The sequence below is a fragment of the Trachymyrmex cornetzi genome, unplaced genomic scaffold, assembly GCF_001594075.2.
Source record: "Trachymyrmex cornetzi isolate Tcor2-1 unplaced genomic scaffold, Tcor1.1 scaffold651, whole genome shotgun sequence".
Taxonomy (NCBI): Eukaryota; Metazoa; Arthropoda; class Insecta; order Hymenoptera; family Formicidae; genus Trachymyrmex; species Trachymyrmex cornetzi.
The window spans coordinates 50,317-70,811 of NW_017299972.1; the positions used below are offsets into that span (position 1 = coordinate 50,317).

At 34.4% G+C, this 20,495-nt stretch overlaps 2 protein-coding genes across 2 annotated transcripts in view; one reads left to right on the forward strand and one right to left on the reverse strand.

The window, feature by feature from the left end:
- The window catches only part of LOC108767137 (Parkin Interacting Substrate), an 11,802-nt gene extending 800 nt beyond the window's left edge, over positions 1 to 11,002 (reverse strand). Inside the window, exons 1-15 of the mRNA XM_018516858.1 lie at positions 10,683 to 11,002; positions 8,235 to 8,298; positions 7,125 to 7,401; positions 6,355 to 6,538; positions 5,845 to 6,031; positions 5,654 to 5,742; positions 5,152 to 5,425; positions 4,655 to 4,736; positions 4,418 to 4,570; positions 3,513 to 3,708; positions 3,256 to 3,434; positions 1,646 to 2,000; positions 661 to 995; positions 273 to 584; positions 1 to 66 (exon numbers count right to left, since the gene is read on the reverse strand). Of these exons, the coding sequence (XP_018372360.1) occupies positions 1 to 66; positions 273 to 584; positions 661 to 995; positions 1,646 to 2,000; positions 3,256 to 3,434; positions 3,513 to 3,708; positions 4,418 to 4,570; positions 4,655 to 4,736; positions 5,152 to 5,425; positions 5,654 to 5,742; positions 5,845 to 6,031; positions 6,355 to 6,538; positions 7,125 to 7,401; positions 8,235 to 8,298; positions 10,683 to 10,716 (2,787 nt within the window). The 5' untranslated portion in view covers positions 10,717 to 11,002. The remainder of the gene's footprint in view (positions 67 to 272; positions 585 to 660; positions 996 to 1,645; positions 2,001 to 3,255; positions 3,435 to 3,512; positions 3,709 to 4,417; positions 4,571 to 4,654; positions 4,737 to 5,151; positions 5,426 to 5,653; positions 5,743 to 5,844; positions 6,032 to 6,354; positions 6,539 to 7,124; positions 7,402 to 8,234; positions 8,299 to 10,682) is intronic.
- The window catches only part of LOC108767140 (NAD-dependent methylenetetrahydrofolate dehydrogenase), a 104,261-nt gene that overhangs the window by 32,045 nt on the left and 51,721 nt on the right, over positions 1 to 20,495 (forward strand). The window lies entirely within an intron of this gene.

The window sequence follows — 20,495 nt, forward strand, 5'->3', positions numbered from 1 at the left end:
CAATCGTCTAGGCGATATGGTCGTACACTGCTGCAAAACGTTGTCGCAGAGGTCCAATGTATTTTCCTACAATCAAATAGCAAACATTTCATCAAATAATTAAAATGTCTCGATCGCTTGAACTTTGTTAATGAAGCTGCTATTTATCTCGTTATAAATTATAATAGACAAACACATTTATGTTATAACGCTTATAAATCAATGATTAAATTTTTATTACTTTATTATCTTTTACAAAATTAAAAAAAAAAGAATTGTATGATTTTACTTACAAATTTAGGTTTGTCATCGATAACTTTGACGATGTCACCTTCCTCAGTCGTAGTAATAATTCCAGTACCGAGTCTTTTACCGAGTATTTTCACCTCCTTTTTACATCCTTCCGATGCGTCGATGATATTAGGTATACAAACATTTTGCATGGAAGTATTCTTGAGGAACTGTTCGTAAGGACTGAGGAATCTAGTATCTTGATAGTGCGGAGCCATAAACTCATGGCTGTGATTTTTTGGTCCCAAGATCTTCACCTCATTTAAGCCGGGATATAATTTCGGGGGTGGCAAACAAAACTTGTCACTGAAAGACTATAAAATTCGTCGTATAAATGTATAGTGAATTATCAATAACCATCGCTCGCGCGCAATGTTTAATTAACTGTACCTTCATGCACTGACTTCCGGGGTCGAGCATCTTCATGTCTGATTGACCAAAAGGCATTAAGCCAGTATCGCAGTCGTCGTCGAAGACTGACGACAATTTCATTTTCGAATCGTATTCCGAATGATGATCTTCCATGGGGGAGACACCAAGAATATTTAGATCTTCTGCAAGGCTCTGATTGCTCTTTAGGTACGGTAGTGTCTCGCTCAACAACGATAATGGCGTATGGTTCTTCATGAAAAGAGATGACAACGAGGATTGCGAACTAGTAGATAGATTCGAGGGATGACCCAAAATGCTCGTTAGATCTTGTTGGTTCGATGTCACAGTCATTACTGAAATCGATAATAACAAAAGTTGTAAGACTATTTCTAAACGAATCTATTTTCTAACGTCGTGGCGTTGCTATGTGTAATTTATTCTTTCTTGTATTTTAATCCGGATTTTTTAATTAAACCTCCGCAAACTATTTCGAATTTCACAACTTATTGTTAGTCAGACCACCTGGGTCACTGAGAGACAGTTATATTTTTTAAAAGGTTTTTGAGCTCTAAAAAATCTGAAAAAAATTCTGATATATTTTTTCAACATAATTAAAAATTATTAACTATTTAATTCTCCATCGTCTATGTGGAATTTTGCACCTTCCGTTCAGCAATCTACTTTGAACTTCAATACAAATTGTTTTATATTGTTATACTATATGTTTTATATTGTTTTTGTTTTACTGTATAAAAATCTAAAACAATTCTTGCATACTTATGAAAGCTTTAATTTTTACTATTATAAAGAAGATTGTATTTTACTTATTTTTTACGAATCTAAATTCATCAAAATATCGTCATCTCATAAGTCTACTTGGCCAGCGGACAGTTAAATTATAAAAGCACTGTTCAAACTAACTTGTACTTGAGAAAATGTGCAACGATCTCGAACACCTAAAGGATTTCTGTAAATCGTGATATTACGATATCGATTCACCTACCATCGTGCCCGGCAAGAGCGCCATCGATAGGCAGCGATTTGGTACCCAGCAGGAGATCGTCGATTTTGGTCTGGGAGAGAAATGACATGCCATCCGCGAAACGATCGTCGAGGCTTTTACTATCGAGAATTCTAATATCTTTATCCTCAAGAACTTCGATGTCGTCCATTGACATACCACTGGACTTTTGGCCGGATTCCAGCACCATGATCTGATTATCGTTGTCGCCGATGATGACATCACTATTATTGCGTATATTCACGAGATTGATCGCATCCGCCTGTTCACCGTCAAGAATCGTTACGTCGTGGGAATTCTGCGCCATTAAGTCGCGGGCCTCGCTGTTCGTCATGACCTGCAGCCATAACGCGTGTGTGTAAGGGCATTGAACTGTTTAAAGCTTCGTCATGATCGGAATAATTTATTACGACAAGGCAAACTGTGTGATATATATACAGCATACAAAAAAAAAACATTTTTATAATATTTTCTAGCCACGGTAATTCCTATTAAAAAAAAAATCATACAAATCGCAATTACAAATCGTAATCATCGATCATTATAGAGATGAATCCAAAATATTATATTAAAATAAGATAGATTTAAACCGAGGATTTAAACGAAAATGGATTCTTGAGATTTTAAATATGTAGAATTTGTCTATCAATTTAAAATTTTTACCAATAAAAATCAATTAGCTTTTCGAAGTTACTTCACGGAATTGCAATGGAAATTAGGATTTAATTAAAACTCTTGTAGTATTTGAAGTCTATCGATATAGTGGCTAAAATTAATTGGGTTTCTACAGTTAATTTGAAGAAGCGCCAAAGATAAATTCCAGCTATATGTTCCTATGAGAACGTTACACAGCACGTTTCGCAAACGCGGCAGCGCAGCAGTTCTCTAAATAGAGAACTCTATGTAAAGGAATGAAGGCGCCTGACGTGAATACTCTGAATGTGTCGCGCGTACTGTAAGTCGAAAAGTCGATCGAAAAGACGTCGACGGCGTAATGTCGGTTCTGCGTAAAGAAGAGTACGCCGTCCTTTCAAAGATAAAGATGTCGAAAGACGATGTTATAGCTTGGGATTCGTACTCTTACATTAAATTCCCGCCACATCAATAATTGTCTTTATCTCGATTTTATTCAAGTTTATCACAGTAATCGAACTTGAAGCACAGTTAACATATAGATAATTCATTTTAACTCTGCTGGTCTGTTCGGATCTATTTAACCCAAAATGTAATTCTTTTTTTATATATTTACTTTATTTAAACTTTTTTCTTTGGTATTTAATGGCTTCTATTAATGTAAAATTTTTTTTATGAAAATTAATTATTTAATTTTTAGAGCTCTTTAATTATATTAATTTAAACGATATGATCGTATAGTAAGTTTGTTACCAACAGGAAATTAAATCTTTTATAGCCCGCAAAAATATACCGTACGAATAATTAAATTAAATTATAGGGAAAGTTATTTCAAGAGAGAGTTCCAACAAGAGATCCAACAATCATTCTGTTCCCCAAACGTGACTATTAACGGACGTGCTGTTACGAGCGCGCTAACACAGCTTTATCGTTGAATGTGGTAATCGTTTCTATATTACCTCGTAACGACCGTCCTCCGTGGCGCGAACAAACTGTATTCCACCTTGCGCGGCTAGTTCCAGTAACTCGTTACACTCGTCTATCGACGTAGTTGAGTTCAGGCCATTTTGCCGGTCCGACTCGTTGCGATTGAGCACGGAAGGAGAGAACTGCGTGTCCAATGCTGTCACCAGATCATCTGACGACGACAGATTAAAGAGAGGAGCACGTCTCCTTCTTCCTCGTCTCGCCTTGCAAGATTGACGAGAGAGCTTACCTTGCTCCTGTTCCGCACCAGGAGGCTCGACGATGAAGGTAGATCTGCCATCAGGTTCGATATTCTGCATCACAGTAGCAACCACTGGTACTTTCACCTGAACAGCTTTATTACCGTCAGCATCTGAAGTCTCGGTAGGATTCAAAGTTATTTTTTCTGCCATTCGCAAATCATCGGCAGTCGCAGGTGTAAGTATCTGTGATAAATTATGTGTAATTGTCAAGTACGACAACTAAACACGTCCAATAATTAAATATTATTAAATTATTATTGTAATTTTTGTCATTAATGTCAGTAGATATTAATGCTAATTGATACACCTACGAATTATTGTTTGAAACGAATTCCATTGTAACGGATTAAGCTTCAGAGAAGCTATCAGAATTATTTATAGCAAAATAATTGAAACAAATATACTTGCAGTCTACTTGCTGTAATATCGAACATATAAATTTTTAACTTTCTTGCAAAGTCAAATTTCAATCTTCATCAAGTTAATGTGGAAAAATAATAAGCTATATTAAGAAATTAAAAAAATTTTAATTAACTTCACTAATGGATATTTTTTGTGGATAATATACGTAGATTATTATACATAGATTCATTAATTTCATTTCTAATATATAAGTAATATTATTGTACTATTTTGTCATATATTACTTCCCAGACAATATGCATATCTAAAAGACGTTTTTTAGGACATACATATCTAAAAGATATCTAAAAGAGACATCATAAAGAGATTTTCTAGACAATGCGTATTGTCTTGAGTTGCGTGATCTTTTAAATAATACGAATAATTTTCATGCTCACCTATCTTTTTTTTTGCTAAAAAGCTGAATTTCCGAGATGAGATTTAATTATGTTGACAATTAAAGATTTAATTATGTTACAAGTATACTTACATGCTTATTATTCGCAGCGGACGAAATTTTAACGAGTACTGGTATACCTTTCGCGGGTTTGTAAAGGGCGAAAGGAGTTTGACCCTGCAGCAATGCCATTTCCATCGCTTTCGTATCGATTTTGTTTATTACGATGCTGTCCGTCAAATCCGACTTTCATGAAATAAAATGTCAAAACTTTATTACACAATCCGTAATTCGACGTATTCATCGTAAATCAAATTTATATATACCAACCGAGCCGAAATAATCTTTCTCTTTGCTCTCACTTGTTTGACGCCGATCGCCATTGTATAACTGAATGATTCTAACGTTCTTGCTGAAAATATATAATCACATATCGTGTGCATTGAGATATCTATAATTAAATCAATTGTACATCACATGAAATAATAATTAAATATGTAAGCGCTTTGATCGTCCGTCTAGCCTCTGCAAGAAATAAACTAATTCAGAGAGATATCTTTTACAGGAGATTGACCTGTAAAATTACAATTGTTTTTAATTCGTCTATATTTAATCATTATTTTTATATCCAATAAAAATATCAACCAATAATAGAGAGATCGATATTTTTTAATTAAATGAGTTTGGAATTCTGTTCGCATTCTATGGATATTCATTCGAGATGGCGGACAAATTCCAATAATTTTTTCAGATCATTTATACGTTTATTACGCCAATGGTTATGCATTGTACATCGCGCTTCATGTCACAGCCTCTTTCTCACGTACCTTTTCCCAGCATTTGGCTCGTTCGTTGTGGACTGCGCGTTGTTCGTGCTTCGATACTTAATACCGTGCTTGTACTCCTCGTGCGAGCGCAAGGCGAACCGTCGTGGGAACTCCTTCCCGCAGACTCCGCATGAATATTGCATTTTGTCGATGTGTGCGTGCGCTTTTACCTTGTGACAGACCAAATTCGACATTTGATTGAAGCCTTTACCGCACAACTCGCACTTATACGGCCGCTCATTCGTGTGCGTGAACACATGGTTTCGCAAATTGCCTGAAAAACGTTAATTGCTGGATTTTTCGATGGCCATATGTTTTGTGCACGTCAATCAACATGAAAAATATATAATAAAATCACTGACATAAATAAATTTAAAGGAGAAAGAGCAAAAAGAAAACTTAACGGAATTTCATTCGGAAATTCTTTCCGACTGAATGCGAAAAAAATCTGCCGATATGAAATAATGGATCTTTGCATAATTTATACTTGTACGTATTATACCTTTTTGATGAAATCCTTTACCGCACACGTGACACTTGTGCGGTTTATGTTCCGAGTGTGTTTTTCGGTGGGAGATTAACGTAGATACTCTGTGTGAAATACATATTATTTTAAAACCAAATGCAAGTCAATACAGAAGTCATTTTGTCATTTAAATGTAAAATTTAGAGTTACTAGAGATGATTTCCGACCTATTAAATGTTTTCTTGCAAAATTCGCACACATAGGGCCTGGCATCGCTGTGTATAGCTTTGTGCTGACTCAATGTTGACAACTGTCGGAAAGCCTTGCCGCAAGCCTCGCATTTAAAGTTTCTCTCGTCGGTATGAGTCGGCAAATGTCTCATCAGAGTGTACTGATGGCGAAACTCTTTTGAACCTGATTCGAATATCAAACGTAAAAGTTTCTTATAACGAATACAAGTTGTCGGACCTTCGTCGACATTAAAAAGTAATTACTCGCTACACTGTGAAATCGAATGAGAAATCTAAATCACACTTTTCCTCGAAAAAAAAATATTTGTCATTTTTATTTTTAATTCTATTTATTTTTTTGTGCAATTTTTTCATTAATTATTGGCTAATGCGGGAATGTAAGAATTACAATTATTCTTATTAAATATTCTTTATTAATTAAATTTTGAAATATTTTTTATTAATTAAATAAGTTCAGATATTATTACGACAAGAAGCATTACGTACAAATACCGCATTCCCAGATCTTGAGCGTCTTCCCATCGCGTTTTAGATATTTTACAAAATGCAGCCTGGATCGCGGATCATCCTTGTCGATAAGCCGGGTCGTCGGAGGCGAAGGTCTTTCGGCAACAGGATGTGAATATACAACCACATTCTTGTCCGGCGTGTTAACACTTTGCTCGAAAATCTAAAAAAGTTACTTAAATGAAAATATCGAAAGCGAAAAAATTTTTTTTAATCTACAAATTGCGATAAAAAAGTACTGCAAAGTTAAATCGTGCAGTGAGAAAAAAAATGTTTAATGTTTATGATTATAATTGCATAGTAAAATAATTATGATCAAAGGCTCCAATCTTTATTGTTATTAAAATATTATGTTAGTAATAACTATTATTGTATTATTCTATATACTAAGAAATATGTATGCATAATTAGCATCAAAAATGTGAAATTCATACACACAAAAGCTTGATGCAATTTCAAGGATTGCATTATGCTATGTAAAAATACAGTTTCCTAGAATACTCCCGCAATTATGCATCGCGATGTAGATAGGCAAATTACCTGGAGCATAAAACTATAGAAATGAGCGTATGTAAATGACATTCTTCAAAGTAAGAAGAAAGGGAGCAAACTAGATAAACGGAGCGACGTCCGTCAGGTAAAATATTTCATATAAACTGCTGCCGTAACGATATGCACTAACTCTTGGCAAACAACTTGCCGCACTAATAGTTCGACAAATATTTAAGATACCTTACTTTGGCACTTACTTTGTACCTTAACGCGTCCTTGCCCACGAGTTTCGTGATGGTACTGTCTATATTGATCACTTCGGAATCTATAGTATCCACTCCCAGGTCTACATACTCCTCCTTGAAAGTGATTTTACTCGGTTGTAAACCACTCTCAGTTTTGATAAAACTATTGTAGCGATTGATTACTTGGCTCAATTGATGATTAGCGACGAGTCCTAATCCCGAAACACCCGGTACATCACCGTTCTTCGATTCCGGGCCGGAGTCTTCTTTCACGTAAACCTCGTAAACGCTGTATATAGTCGCCGCATTTATTTCATAAATTAACAGGATTAATAAGCAGAAACAATAATAATATTATTAGTACTCTCGAATATTAAACAATATAACAAACAAATAATATAGTAGGCTAATGAAAATCATTTTTACTGGGGAGGACTCCAAAGAGAGTTGAAACGTTCAAATAAAGAAGACATCAATCCATTTCTTGAGTATTGATTGATTATTATAACACTTGCGCCGTTTATCGTCGCTGACTCTCATTAGCCTACTATATTATTTGTTTGTTATATTGTATAATGAGCAGAATTACAACCAATATGTCATACATATTGCACATTTGCTATACTACACAGGTTAATTGTACTTTTTTTATATGTACAGAACGAGTAAACTAACAGTATTGCACATCAATGTTTATTCAATGTTAATTTTCTATTCAACAATGTAATTTATGTACAGCATGTGTTACATCACATTTATATTGTTGAGTGAGAAATTATAACACTGATCTAATATTTTTGTCAAGAAAATTCATCTAAGAAAAATTGAGGAATATTTTTATTAAAGCTTTTTATTAAAAATATTATAATGAAATTATAATAAACATATCGTTTCTTTTACTACAGCAGACTAAATTCTAAGACTTTTTATAAGTATTAAAATTCATCTTAAAAAAACCTGAGAATCGCTAACTCATTATTAGGTTTTATAAAAAGAAAAGTATCTTTTTACATCACATTGTACGATTCAATAATTATATTTTTCTTCGTATTACCGATATTCAAAGAAAGTAGTTCGCATCCGTACTTATGCTGACTATTTACGCGAACGTTGCGAGCTCACCTGATAACTTCGTCCGGAATGGGACGAGGGAATTGCACCTGCGGATCGTCGTACTGAGTTTCCCCTAAGAAGTTGAAAAGCACATTCCGTAGAGAAATTGTTGTTTTATCTTAAAAATAATTACGACGGTACGTTGTGCTGTACAGACACTTCGTATCGTGAGGAGCATATTTGATATTTCGAAGTAACTTTATTTATTTCATAAAGATGCATTTTATTATTTTATTTATACACAACCGAATGCTTTGTTAAAAACATGATTTTTGCAATGTATACTGTATTTTGAGACTGATCCATCTTTAAGGCCCAACTGATTGTTAACTGATTTCACAACTGATGGTTAACTCTTAACCGAGGTTCAATTTATTCATTATCTCTTTTCAATTCTAGAATTGGAAAAAGATGAGAAATAAGTTGAACCTCGGTTAAGAGTTAACCGTGAGTTGTGAAACTGGGCCTTAAAGTATAATTTTTATCGTTTGTTATATATCATCATTATTATTATCATCATTGTAATTCTAACAACAATAGATGTGTAATCATAAAATCTGCAATTCGACAAAACAAAATAAAAATACTATACTTTCACGATGTTGATGTTTTCTTGCTCGAGAGAAAGAAATACGTTTACGATATTATTGTTTGTGGAAGAATTAATCGAGAACCTTCCGCTTTTGTTACTGCTCAAAAATTCTTCATGAGGGAAAGACTCGTTTGTTTGGTATAACATAACCGTCCAATCGGATGACATCTCGAGCGAGATAATCGTGATACAGTCGTATCAGTATAGTATACGCAACACATATACAGCTCATTTTATACACGGTGACATTACATCATGTGAACATCTATCTCGAAGTTTCGTCGCGTTCATAAATTAAGGGTCCTCTACATAGAAGTCATAGATGGTCGTGGAGCCTTAAGTCATAGGAAACCAACCAATCACAATCAAATATAAGGAAAATACTCGATTAGAATTGGTCAGTTTCCTATGACTTAAGACTCCACGACTGTCTACGATTTCTATGTAGAGGACCATTTATGCATCAACGATATCAACATTCGCATGTACACCATTGACACTCATTTTATGTGTAATGGGCTTTCTACAATAAACTATTTCCTAAGCTTTAAGTCTTAGGCTATAAGAAAATATAAAATAATTACATAATGTAAAGTTCCAAAATATCAAAAATCGAAATATTAAAATTATATCTAGATGTACTTAAATACATTTAAAATATTTCTAGATGTATATTTAAATAGATACATCTAAAAATATATATATTATTAGGTCAAATTCTAGATTGGCATTCCTCTAATTGTGTATCTAATCTTCCGTGCAATCTGGATCTTTTTTGGTACAAGCGAAATTCTCAAATTTCTCCAAAATAAAAGAGTTCGATTCCTTATTGCCAAGTTATACATTTTTAAACAAATTTCTAATTTTCCTCATTTTTGTTCAAATTTCAATTTTTGAAATAAAGTTTTATTATTTGAAATAAAAAATTTAGTAATGTGTAATAGAGATGTTAAATAATCCTGATTTTTTTTAAACTATAAAACAATAAACAAATTTGAGTTGAATAAAAAGGTTCCAATTGTAAATAAAGAGTTAAACATTATATTTTAATATTTGAATTAAAAATAATTATCTGGTAATATTTTTTTTTTAACAGAAACCCTGAATTTTTTTTAAAGCATAGAACAGTAAAAAAAAACTTGAGTTGAACAAAAGGACTCAGATTACAGGATTAAACATTAATAAATATTTTTATAATTAAAACTGAAGCAAGAAAAAAATAAATATAATCTAATATAATAAATCTGCCATTGTCATACTTGTAAATAAAATTAATTTCTATTATTCATATTAGGTGTATACATATATATTCTATTATATTTAATGAAATTATATTTGATCAACTTACTAGCTGTATATTCTATTTATAAATTACTGGCATATTTTTTTTCTTATTCTATTTGAGAAAATTTTACTCCAAAATGTTTCCGCTATGCTATAATTATCAGGTACCGCCGCATACAAGAAAATGTAGTAAAAAAAAGAAGCGTACTGTGAACGACATCCTGTAGAAGGCATCAACGACTCGAGAGGATCCACAAGCTAAGAATCGTCCTTGAACCGTGAACGATGCATGCCGAAAGATATGTTTACCGACATAGCGTGTTAACTTTTTCCATTCTCCGAATAAATCGGGACTCGATTTTTACATAAAACTTTTTACGACACGCGACCGATCTTCCCGACGTGTCACGACGCGTCGCGATTCGCGGCTCTGATCTCGGCTTGTTTTGTCTGGCGTCAAATAAACGAAAGCCGCCATTATCAGAGCTCATTTTTCATGCGGTGCTGGCGATGCCCGCTCGGCGGATCCGCGACTTTATTGGCGAGGCGAACCGCGAGAACGGTAAGACGGTTATACTTACAGTTGTATCCCTGCATCAAATTGCCGTGTGACATTTTCGCATCGATCGTTCGTGAATCGGTGGTCCCTGGCCGGCTCCTGCCCCCCTCAATGTCATCCGCATTGACCTCCAACGGATAATTCCAGGGATCGAGCAAAAGCACGCTACACGAGCGCCTTCTAACGAACGATCCGAGTTTTAACAAGTCTCGGCAGGAGCGTGTCCTTTATTATCTGTTTCCATCTCGCAAGCCCCTCACAAAAGGAACTCGTCGAAATGCAGATCACCGATTCTTTTGCTCTCACCTTTCGCGAGCACGAAGAATCGTGCTATTTTATATTTCAACAAAAAGGTACGTTTTTTTAATATGACAAATATAATATGATAAAATGTAAAAATCTTTCATAAAAATTGAAATTTGTTTCAAAACGTTTAAATTAATAATAAAGGAATCAGACTCCGCTTTCCTTTATTTTCGAAAAATTTTGTTTGTACCAAAAAAGATCTAGATTGCAAACAGAAGATTAAATATATAATAAAAACAGTATTAAGTCGACACAAATAATCGACGCACGGTTAGCTTGAACCGGAAATCGTATAAATTCGCAAGAAATATTAGTTGCTTTGCTCACAAGTGAAACTGAGTCTGAAGTGAGCTGAGTATTTCATACTCAGATTAATGGCATCATTATTTGCTTACTTTGGTAAAAAGTTATCACATGACAACACAGATTCATAACCTCATTTTTATTGAAGTGAGTTTACGAGACTCATTAAAGCACACAGTTTTGATGTGTAGATTATAGGCAAAAACTCAGTTAAATCTCACTTGTCAGAATGCGCATTCAACTGAGTTATGACGTCACATATATTAATATTTTGGCTTTAAACAAACTACATACATGTGAAAGTTGTGTTCATAACATTCTGGTTTTATTGAGCAGCACATTTTTATAGGTTATTTATTTGATTTGTTATTAGTTTTATTGTTATAAACAAAAATTGTTAAAATAATAAGAAAAATCTAAATGTTTTTATATAAATATATTAAGTACTAAACATGACTTATGCAAAGTTTCATTGAGATTCACCATTAGTTTATAACAAATAACAAATTTTATTTATTTACTGAACAATTAATGTCTGCATCTCAAGATAACTTTACAAAAATATTGTTGAATTCCTAGAGTATTTATATAAAAAAATTGAGATTTTTATCATTATTTTATAATACATTTTCATATATTTATATTAGAGTACAAATTTAAAAAATATTACTACTTATTTAAATAACTTTTGATCCAGATGGTCAATTGTTTCTATTTTTTTTTGTATTATTCTTAAAAAAAATTTAGAATAATCTGTAATTTTTTCAAGTAGTTCTTAACATATTGCATTTGCCTTACAACCTCCTTAACCGAGGTTCAACTTATTCATTATCTCTTTTCAATTCTAGAATTGAAAAAAGATGAGAAATAAGTTGAATCTCGGTTAAGAGTTAACCGTGAGTTGTGAAACTGGGCCTTAGTCATGCAAGTTGGCTATTGGTCAACTTTACCGATAAGACTTAGGCTAATTCTACAATGTGCTTTTTGTTTCCTATTTCTTGCTGTTTGTCTCTTGCCTTCTTGATCAAAAAGGCAAGAGACAAACAGCAAGAAACAGGAAACAAAAAGCACATTGTAGAATTAGCCTTTGGACTACCGATTACCGACTCATTATAGAATCAGCGTTAGGCATGAAGAACCGCTTTGCCCAAATAGCATTTTTCACTCATGTATATATTATACAATGAAAAGACAAGTCCGTGAAATATTTATATACATGAAAATTCTATTATAGAATAATACGATTCTAGAATTCTAGAATAAAAACGCGAAAAATTCGTTGATTTAATAGGAATCACATTGAATTTCTTAGGCCAGTATTCATATAGTCAGACCTTATATTTAACACCATCTTAAATTCAGCCTTGAGATGTCAAATCAATCCAGAGGGCCGCATTAGCGTCTTAAGATATTACTTAAGGCAATGATAAATTATAAATTAATAAAAACTAATAATTAAACAGTAGTGTATGATGCCAATACAGTGTAGTATAAGAGCCAACATAGGGTGAACATGTGTAAAAAACAGTTTATTTGAGAAATTCTATAAAGATAAGCGTAAACGTTTCGATCTCCGGTTCGGGTCCTCTTCAGTACAATAATCCTTAATAATATAATTCAAACAGTAACGAAACGCTGCGATGATTGTATCCAGTCGTTTTGGATTTAACATTAACTTGGTAGAATTACTAAGAAAGTGTAAAAAAATTTTTTTGGATGTTATATACAAAGAAATTTTTCGGTATGTATGGTGTATACAATGACAGACAAGAAAAGAAAAATTCACTTACATGTCATAAGAATCAATATCATGTTAAATATGATATGCGCTTCAAATCGTATCCCGTCATCACATTAGAAGGTGCACTATACAAACCAACACAATATTTAAAGATTTGAAAAGAAGATTGAACATTATAATAATTGCTATTAAATCAACTTTGTATAAAATTTATATCTTACATGACGAGTGATTTCTAAAACGCTGTCGTCACTTTAGGATATCAACACGAAATAAGCACATATCTGAAAAGACAGTCGAGCCAGAGACGAGATACAATTCCAAACAGGCATGTCAATAACAACAATAATACATTTAGTACACCGAACATTTGGACAGAGAGACAATCCTGAATTTTAATCAAGAAAAATAAAAAATTAAGTTGAATAAATTATAAGTTGACAATATAAAAATGAACAAATAATGCAAAGTTGTCGTAATCAAATTTAACTATGTAGAGATAAAATGAAATAAATTAAAATTTGGAGCTTGTGTTCTGTAATGACTGAAGATTGAGACGTATTTCTATTGATGTGGTTTCTGTGTTCAGCTATTCTAATTTTGACACATCTACTGGTCTGTCCGACATAAGAAGCATCACATTCTTTACAATTAATTCTGTAGACTACATCTGTCTGTGAAGTTTTTTGTAGGGAGTCTTTCTGTGCTCTGATGAAACTACTCAATTTGTAAATGCCTCTGTATGCCATTTTTAACCCAGGGATATTTTAAATAAAATTTTTAATTTTTTCTGATATGACTAGAATAAATGGAATCAAAAAGAATCGTTTAATTTCAGGTGTAAGCACACATTCATTATCAGGACTGGTCTTATTGAAATTTGTTATAAAGTCTTTTGTTAATTGTTGTGAAAATTAATTTAAGAGAGTACCCATTTTTTAATAAAATGTTGATGATAATGTCCAGATTTTTCTCATGAAATTTTGGATGGGACAATAGACTATAAAATTAATAAGTTTTTATAGACTCCTCTCTCTTTAATTAAAACAATTAATGAAATCATAAAAAATATATCACAGGCAATAGGAGTCGACGCTGGTTGTCAATTAAGATATTACTTAAGACAGTCTTAAAATAAGAACCGAATATCGGCCTTAATGCCTGTTTTAAGATTTTTAAGTTTCTTTTAAATGCCGAATTTTTATTTCTGTTGTTCCCTTTCTCTTTCTCTTTCCGCGGTCAAAGACCGATATTTGAGTATATATAGCTAGCATTAATATGCCGAGAAACATCTGTACTCTATTCGATCGGCGACGAACTAACAGAAACCATCCCGGAGACCGAAGAACTACTTCTCCCTGTTTTCGAATTCCGGTCAGGTATGTCGGCAGCGGCGCTTTCCACCTACCGACATGGACTCCCGCCATACTTGCCCGACTCAATTATGACTTGCTACTTCTTGTTAGCCGCTGTTTAAGTTACTCTGGTCTTCCTTCCTATCTGCCTTGCCTGTCTGCGTCCTTATTCGAGTCAGCCAAGTCACCTGTCAGTCTTCTCTCTCGTTGGACGCTGAGACACGCAATTTTTTTTCATACAGAGGTCTTCTGCAGGAAGAAGCATTTAAAGTGTGACAGACTGAATGTTTCAGAAAGTTCTAATTTCAAACGAAAATATTTGCAGCAAGAAAGCTGTAAGGTTTCAATAAAAAGATATTTAATCGCATATATTTTTATCTGTAACAAAATACTCTTGTGAACCAAATAGACGGTTCATTTTTCGTCTTTTCTACGTTTAATATCAGCGAAATTGCCTTACCTGTTGCTCATAGACACACTTACATAGTTATACTTGCATAAAAATTTTTGGCTTCCTTTTTATTCTTTGACCAAGATTTAAACTCGGTTGCAAAAAGATTTACAACCTCATACGATGTATTATTTACATAATGTGAAAACATATCATGCTTACGATTGGTTCCACGCAGCGGAAAAGAAGTACTCGCGAACTACGCGCGAGTCGATACCGATGTTTGCCAGCTACTTGCAAACTGTTGAGGAAGTGACGGCAGTTCTCGCTGGGTGTTCTCACTGCGAAACTTGGGTCTCCTTGGCGCGCTGCATAGGCGCAACAAAGCGTGCTTCTCACTCGATAGCGATGGTATTACGAATCAGTGGGGAAGAGAAGCTCTTGGGTGACGTCAGAAATTACATACACGCTTTCCGGAGTAAGCAAATTTTAATGTACAAAATTCTGACTAAATTATTAAATTCAAGTTCGGATAGATAGTTGAATTCATTAAAGAATACCAGGAAAGGAGCATAAAGAGAAAAAATTGGCTGCTGTTCAGTGAGTTCTTGTATTTAAGACTCTTAATTTTCCATCGGATTTCTCAATGCTTTATAAAGGCACAGTTGATTTTTTTATTGTAAATTCTAATAGATAAATCTCTAGTAAAAAATAAGTAAAATACAATCTAACTTTGATGGTAATAAAAACTTGTTAAAGCTTTCACAAGTATGTAAGAAGTTTCTAGATTTTTATACAGTCCGGAACATATAAAAATTTGCACTAAAGTTTGAAGACCTAAATTGCTAACGAAGGGCAAAAATTTTACGTTGCTCGATGGAAGGTTAATTACAGTCTTGAGGTGTCATATAAGCCAATCATGTATTAGCATCTTACAGATTCTATCTGGAGATCGAATTCCAACAGGATAAGACGGTCTTAAAATAAGAACCGACTATGTATATCGGTTGTTTTCAGTCTTACGAATGTGGCATCATAAAAGTGAACCGAATGCGATTATTGGTACTCAATACCTATAACGAATCAAATTAAATATGATACATCATATGTCGTTCTTTACCACTTTTTCTTTCAAAAGTAAACTAAAATGATCAGTTGCTATCTGTATAATTTTGTTTCATCAAAACGTTTTATATGCAATGATATACCGCCATTCTTGTATTTTCGGTAACATTATATATGCCATAAAAATAATTCAATACTAATAAATAACGTAAACCCAGCAGTATTGCATTATATGCCCCTTCCTGGTATTCTTTATTCAATACTGGTTATTTAAGTTTGGTACGAACGCGAATTCTCTCGAAATCGATTACAGTTCAATGTACGAGTGGCTTAATTCCTCTTTTCAAGAACGACGAAGTGCAACTAAACTTGATTTTAGCAATAACTTTTTAGTTAACAATGTAACAACTTTAGAATACATTTTTGTAAGTTCTTGGAAAAATGCGTCAAATGCGATTGTTGCATTGAAAAGCTTTCGATTTCAGATAGGATTTACTTGAAGAATGTAGCCTTTGCTGTTTAAAAAGAATCTTAATTTAAAGTTTTACTTTTGCGCAAGATGTACCTCGTATTTCCAGATAAGGCAACATTATGCGGGATTATATATTTTTTTTTCTTCTCTGCGTCAAACCCTCGCGATCGATCGACATTTTTCACAAGACGTGAGACTTTCAAATGAAAGCGTGGTCATTAGAATGGCGAAAGAATTGTTTTTCTCGGGGAACGTTTGATTTACCTCATCAGTGAGTTCTTAACTTCGGTATGGGGCTTGAATGGCGGTCGGGTGCTCGAACGAAACGCTTTCATGAACTCGACTCGAGCGAGTGGCTGTAGAAAGGTGCGAGAATTCGTGAGAAAGAGGAAGAGACGGCGAGGGAGAAAACTAGAGTTGCGACTGAAGGAAAAAGGGAAGAGAGGAGCCGAAGGAGCTCACAGTGGCGCGGCGGCGGTGGGGGTGGCAATTTGATTTTGCAACCTAGATAAAGAAAGCTTTCTTCCTCGTTATTGGTTACTACGAGTTCGAACCTCCTTAAACTCGGAAGAATTTCTCGATACGCGATGGGGAACGGCCATGGGGATAGTTCCATCGCGCACCGGGATAAACTTTCTGATGCGATATACGCGCGCGCGCGGCGTAAATTACAGAACGCGGCACGAAGATGCGTGACCGCGTGGTATAGATGCTCTCAGTGGTATCGAATGTTCGGCGAACGGCTGCCGTGAGATGGATAGCCTTGTGTCGGAATGAACCATCCTGCAAACTGTGCAACGATGAATCATTGCCAGGAATAAGAAATGGGATGTCAAAGATACAATTCTCCTTCTTTCTGTCTCTCTTTCGGTACCCAGAAAGAACAGTTTTACTGAAGTGTCTAAAAATTTAACTAGATACAGATCTGAAAATAACTTTATTAAACCGTTAAAATAATTATGTAGGATATTCATTGCATAGGAATAAGGAATGAGGATGTCAAAGCGCAACCTACTTAAGGATTATTTTTAGAAGATCATTTATAGAAATAGGTAAAATCTTTCGGGCCACGTAATGTTTATTTTGTTTACGTAAAATAGAAAATATAATTTTATATTTTTGATTAGAAGTCAAGGATCTCAAAAAATTCACAATAAGGTTACTCATCACATAATTATTTTGATGGTCCAATATAATTATTTTCAGATCTGTGTATCTAGCTAAATTTTTAAATACTTCAGCGAAATCGTTCTTTTCGTTCATCTATTTTGTTTCTATGGAAAAATATTTTAATCCATTCCAACCTTTCTAGTTATTTATTAAAAAATTTGATTATTTTAGTTGACTTCTTAAAATAATCTTCTCAAATTTCTTTCGCGAGTATTGTCGGAATAAAACATTCAATAAACTCGAGCGCGGTAGTATATTCCAACCCGAATAGATCGCTGCACAGAAAGAATAATTTTGCTGAAGTATTTAAAAATTTATGTAGGTATATGTACAGATTCGAAAATAATTTTGGACTATCAAAATAATTATGTATAGGACATCCAAACTGGTTAGAATTTCAACTCTTTTTGCAGCATTACTTATTATGCTTGAGTTTCTTACATATGTAATTATTTTGATGGCCCAACAAAATTATTTTCAGATCTGTATCTACTTAGAATTTTCAGATATCTCAGCAAAATCGTTCTATCCGTGAAATAAGAATTTGCGATCAACGTAACGGATGTTCAGTCGAGCGTCGCCGTCCGCTCGTCTTCTTGCAAACGACGTGGGATCGAGAAAGAAAGTCCCCGAACGTCCCCCAGACTCCCTTTCGAAGTGCCGATGGAGTCGGCCGACCCAAAAACAAAGCGGTAACTCGATAGAGATGTCATCCTACCGTCAAGAAACTCTGGATGACAAGAATAGGGTGACTCACGAAGCCGCTACCGCCGCCACCCCCGATTCTCTCCTTTCCTACCGTCTGTCCACCGATCTCCCCGCGCACCCTCGACGTTCATCCTCGCACCCCGCAATGACCTGAACGACGACGACGCTCGTCTTCTGAGCGACCACGAACTGTCCAACTGTCCAAGTGCCCATTTTCGCGGGACACCTCCATCTCTCTCCTATCGCGAATAATATCTCTTCGGAATACCGACAGGCACGTCTCGCGAGCGAGTCCTTGACAAATACGTAATCGCGATCCCAGTATCATTCGAGTTTACCCTACTAGAATGTACTGCACATATCTCGACGGGCAAATCTTTCGGAAGAATGGTAGTCACATCGATTTCGATTGACGTTGTACTCGTCCGTCGTTTCCAATGTAACAACGTGATAAGATTGTCCCCGTCTAATGACGTTACTCACTCAGAACCATGAGACCTCGGTGGATTCAATTACAGCATGCAATTGTGTCACGAAATGGACAAGAAGCTCGCGATGCACTTCATTCGTTCGATCCTGACGAAAGGGGCGAAAGTAAGATGTGACTATTTTTCCTAAAAGGAATCACAATAACATCGAAGATGCATGGAAAAGATGATTTTGCTGTATAGTATCTAAACATTTAGCTAAATACAGATCTAAAAATAATTTTATTACATTATCAAAATAATTATATAGGAATTATACAAGTTGGTTTTAGAATTTTTACCAATAAAGAAAAATTGATCTGATTCACCTTTGGTTTTGTATAGTTAAATTTTTAGATACTTTAACAAAATCATTCTTTTCATATGAAATAAAAAGGCAAAAGAAGCAGAACGGATTGAAGAAAAGAACATTACGTGATGGCGTTCTTTCTAAATGTCGAATACACGCACACATATAAACGCACATATACAAACTTTTTCAATCTACGCGTCACGAGGAAATTAATTTTCTTAATGGTCGCGCATGTGTAAAATTTCATTTTCATTTATTAATTTGCTTAATGGCATAATCTTCAGTTTATATCCAATTGCTATCGCTACTTCCGGAATCAGATCGCCAGGACGAACGGGCGACGCGCGCGCATCCGCTTTAGCGGGGCGGTTGTAAAAAATTAATTTTCTTAATGCAACACTATCTGCGAAATGGGGTGAATGCCGAGATTGCGAAATAATTAGTGTTTCCTCGGTTTGCGTCGGGGAACTGAAATTTCCAGGGAAATTCTCCTGGTATTAGGGCTCTGGTCCGCACAGTATAAGTTCCATAGCGCGATTGCCCACCGGAATATTATATTATATATACGCTACGTGTGTATATGTGCGTTTTTCCGCAGGTGCATGGTGCGCGCGTATGTGCCGCGCTGCCTGCATGTAAAATCGCGAAACTTTTACGGTAACTATAACGCCCTGGTTTAAATCCGCTCGATGTAGGTCTTAGGATTGCTGTTAACCAGATAGTATTTGCATCGTGAATTATACAGAATACGGTACATAATTTTTCGATACTTTGCGCAGTTCTTATTCTTAATTTAATTTTAAAAAATAAAATAGAGAGGGGAAAAAATCAATGTTTTTAAATTCACTTACCTTTCTGTATTTTTCTGCAAAAGTATCTCGTTCCGAAAAACTAATCTCGAACATTTATTCTTGTTGTATGACAATGTACACATATTTTTTATTAATAGTGACTCTCTCTGTGACTATAATAACAATTTGAAAATAACAATTTAAGAAAAGAATAGTTGGAACAAATTATTGACGTTATAACAGTTTGATTGCTCGCCTCTTCATATTATATCTGTGTGTAAGAAGCAAATATTTGGAAGCTTCTTCAAGGTTGAAAGACATGTCTTACATTTCGGCACCATTAAGAAAATTAAATTTGCAATTCAGATAAGCGAGATATTCTCACATTTACATTGGTGTTGCCGACTTTTTCAGTACTAGGAAAAATTTCTGAAAATGAACGGACTAATAAGGTTCAGATCATATTAATCAGAATTCCTACCATTGATATAATTTGGCATCTGGTTATCTTAACTAGAATTATAATAGATTTAATCAAAAAATTCTGATTCATCTATTTTCAACCAGAAATTTTTCTCAGTGCAGGAAAATTAAAATGTACTTTATAACACATTTCTACATACTATATAGAAATCAAGTTGATAAAGAGGAAGAGCGTAGACAGTTTGTATACGAATTATCGTCTAAGATCACTACAAGATAGCCTTCTTTATTCGGGACAAATTTAACGCTGAGCTCCTATCATCTTACCTC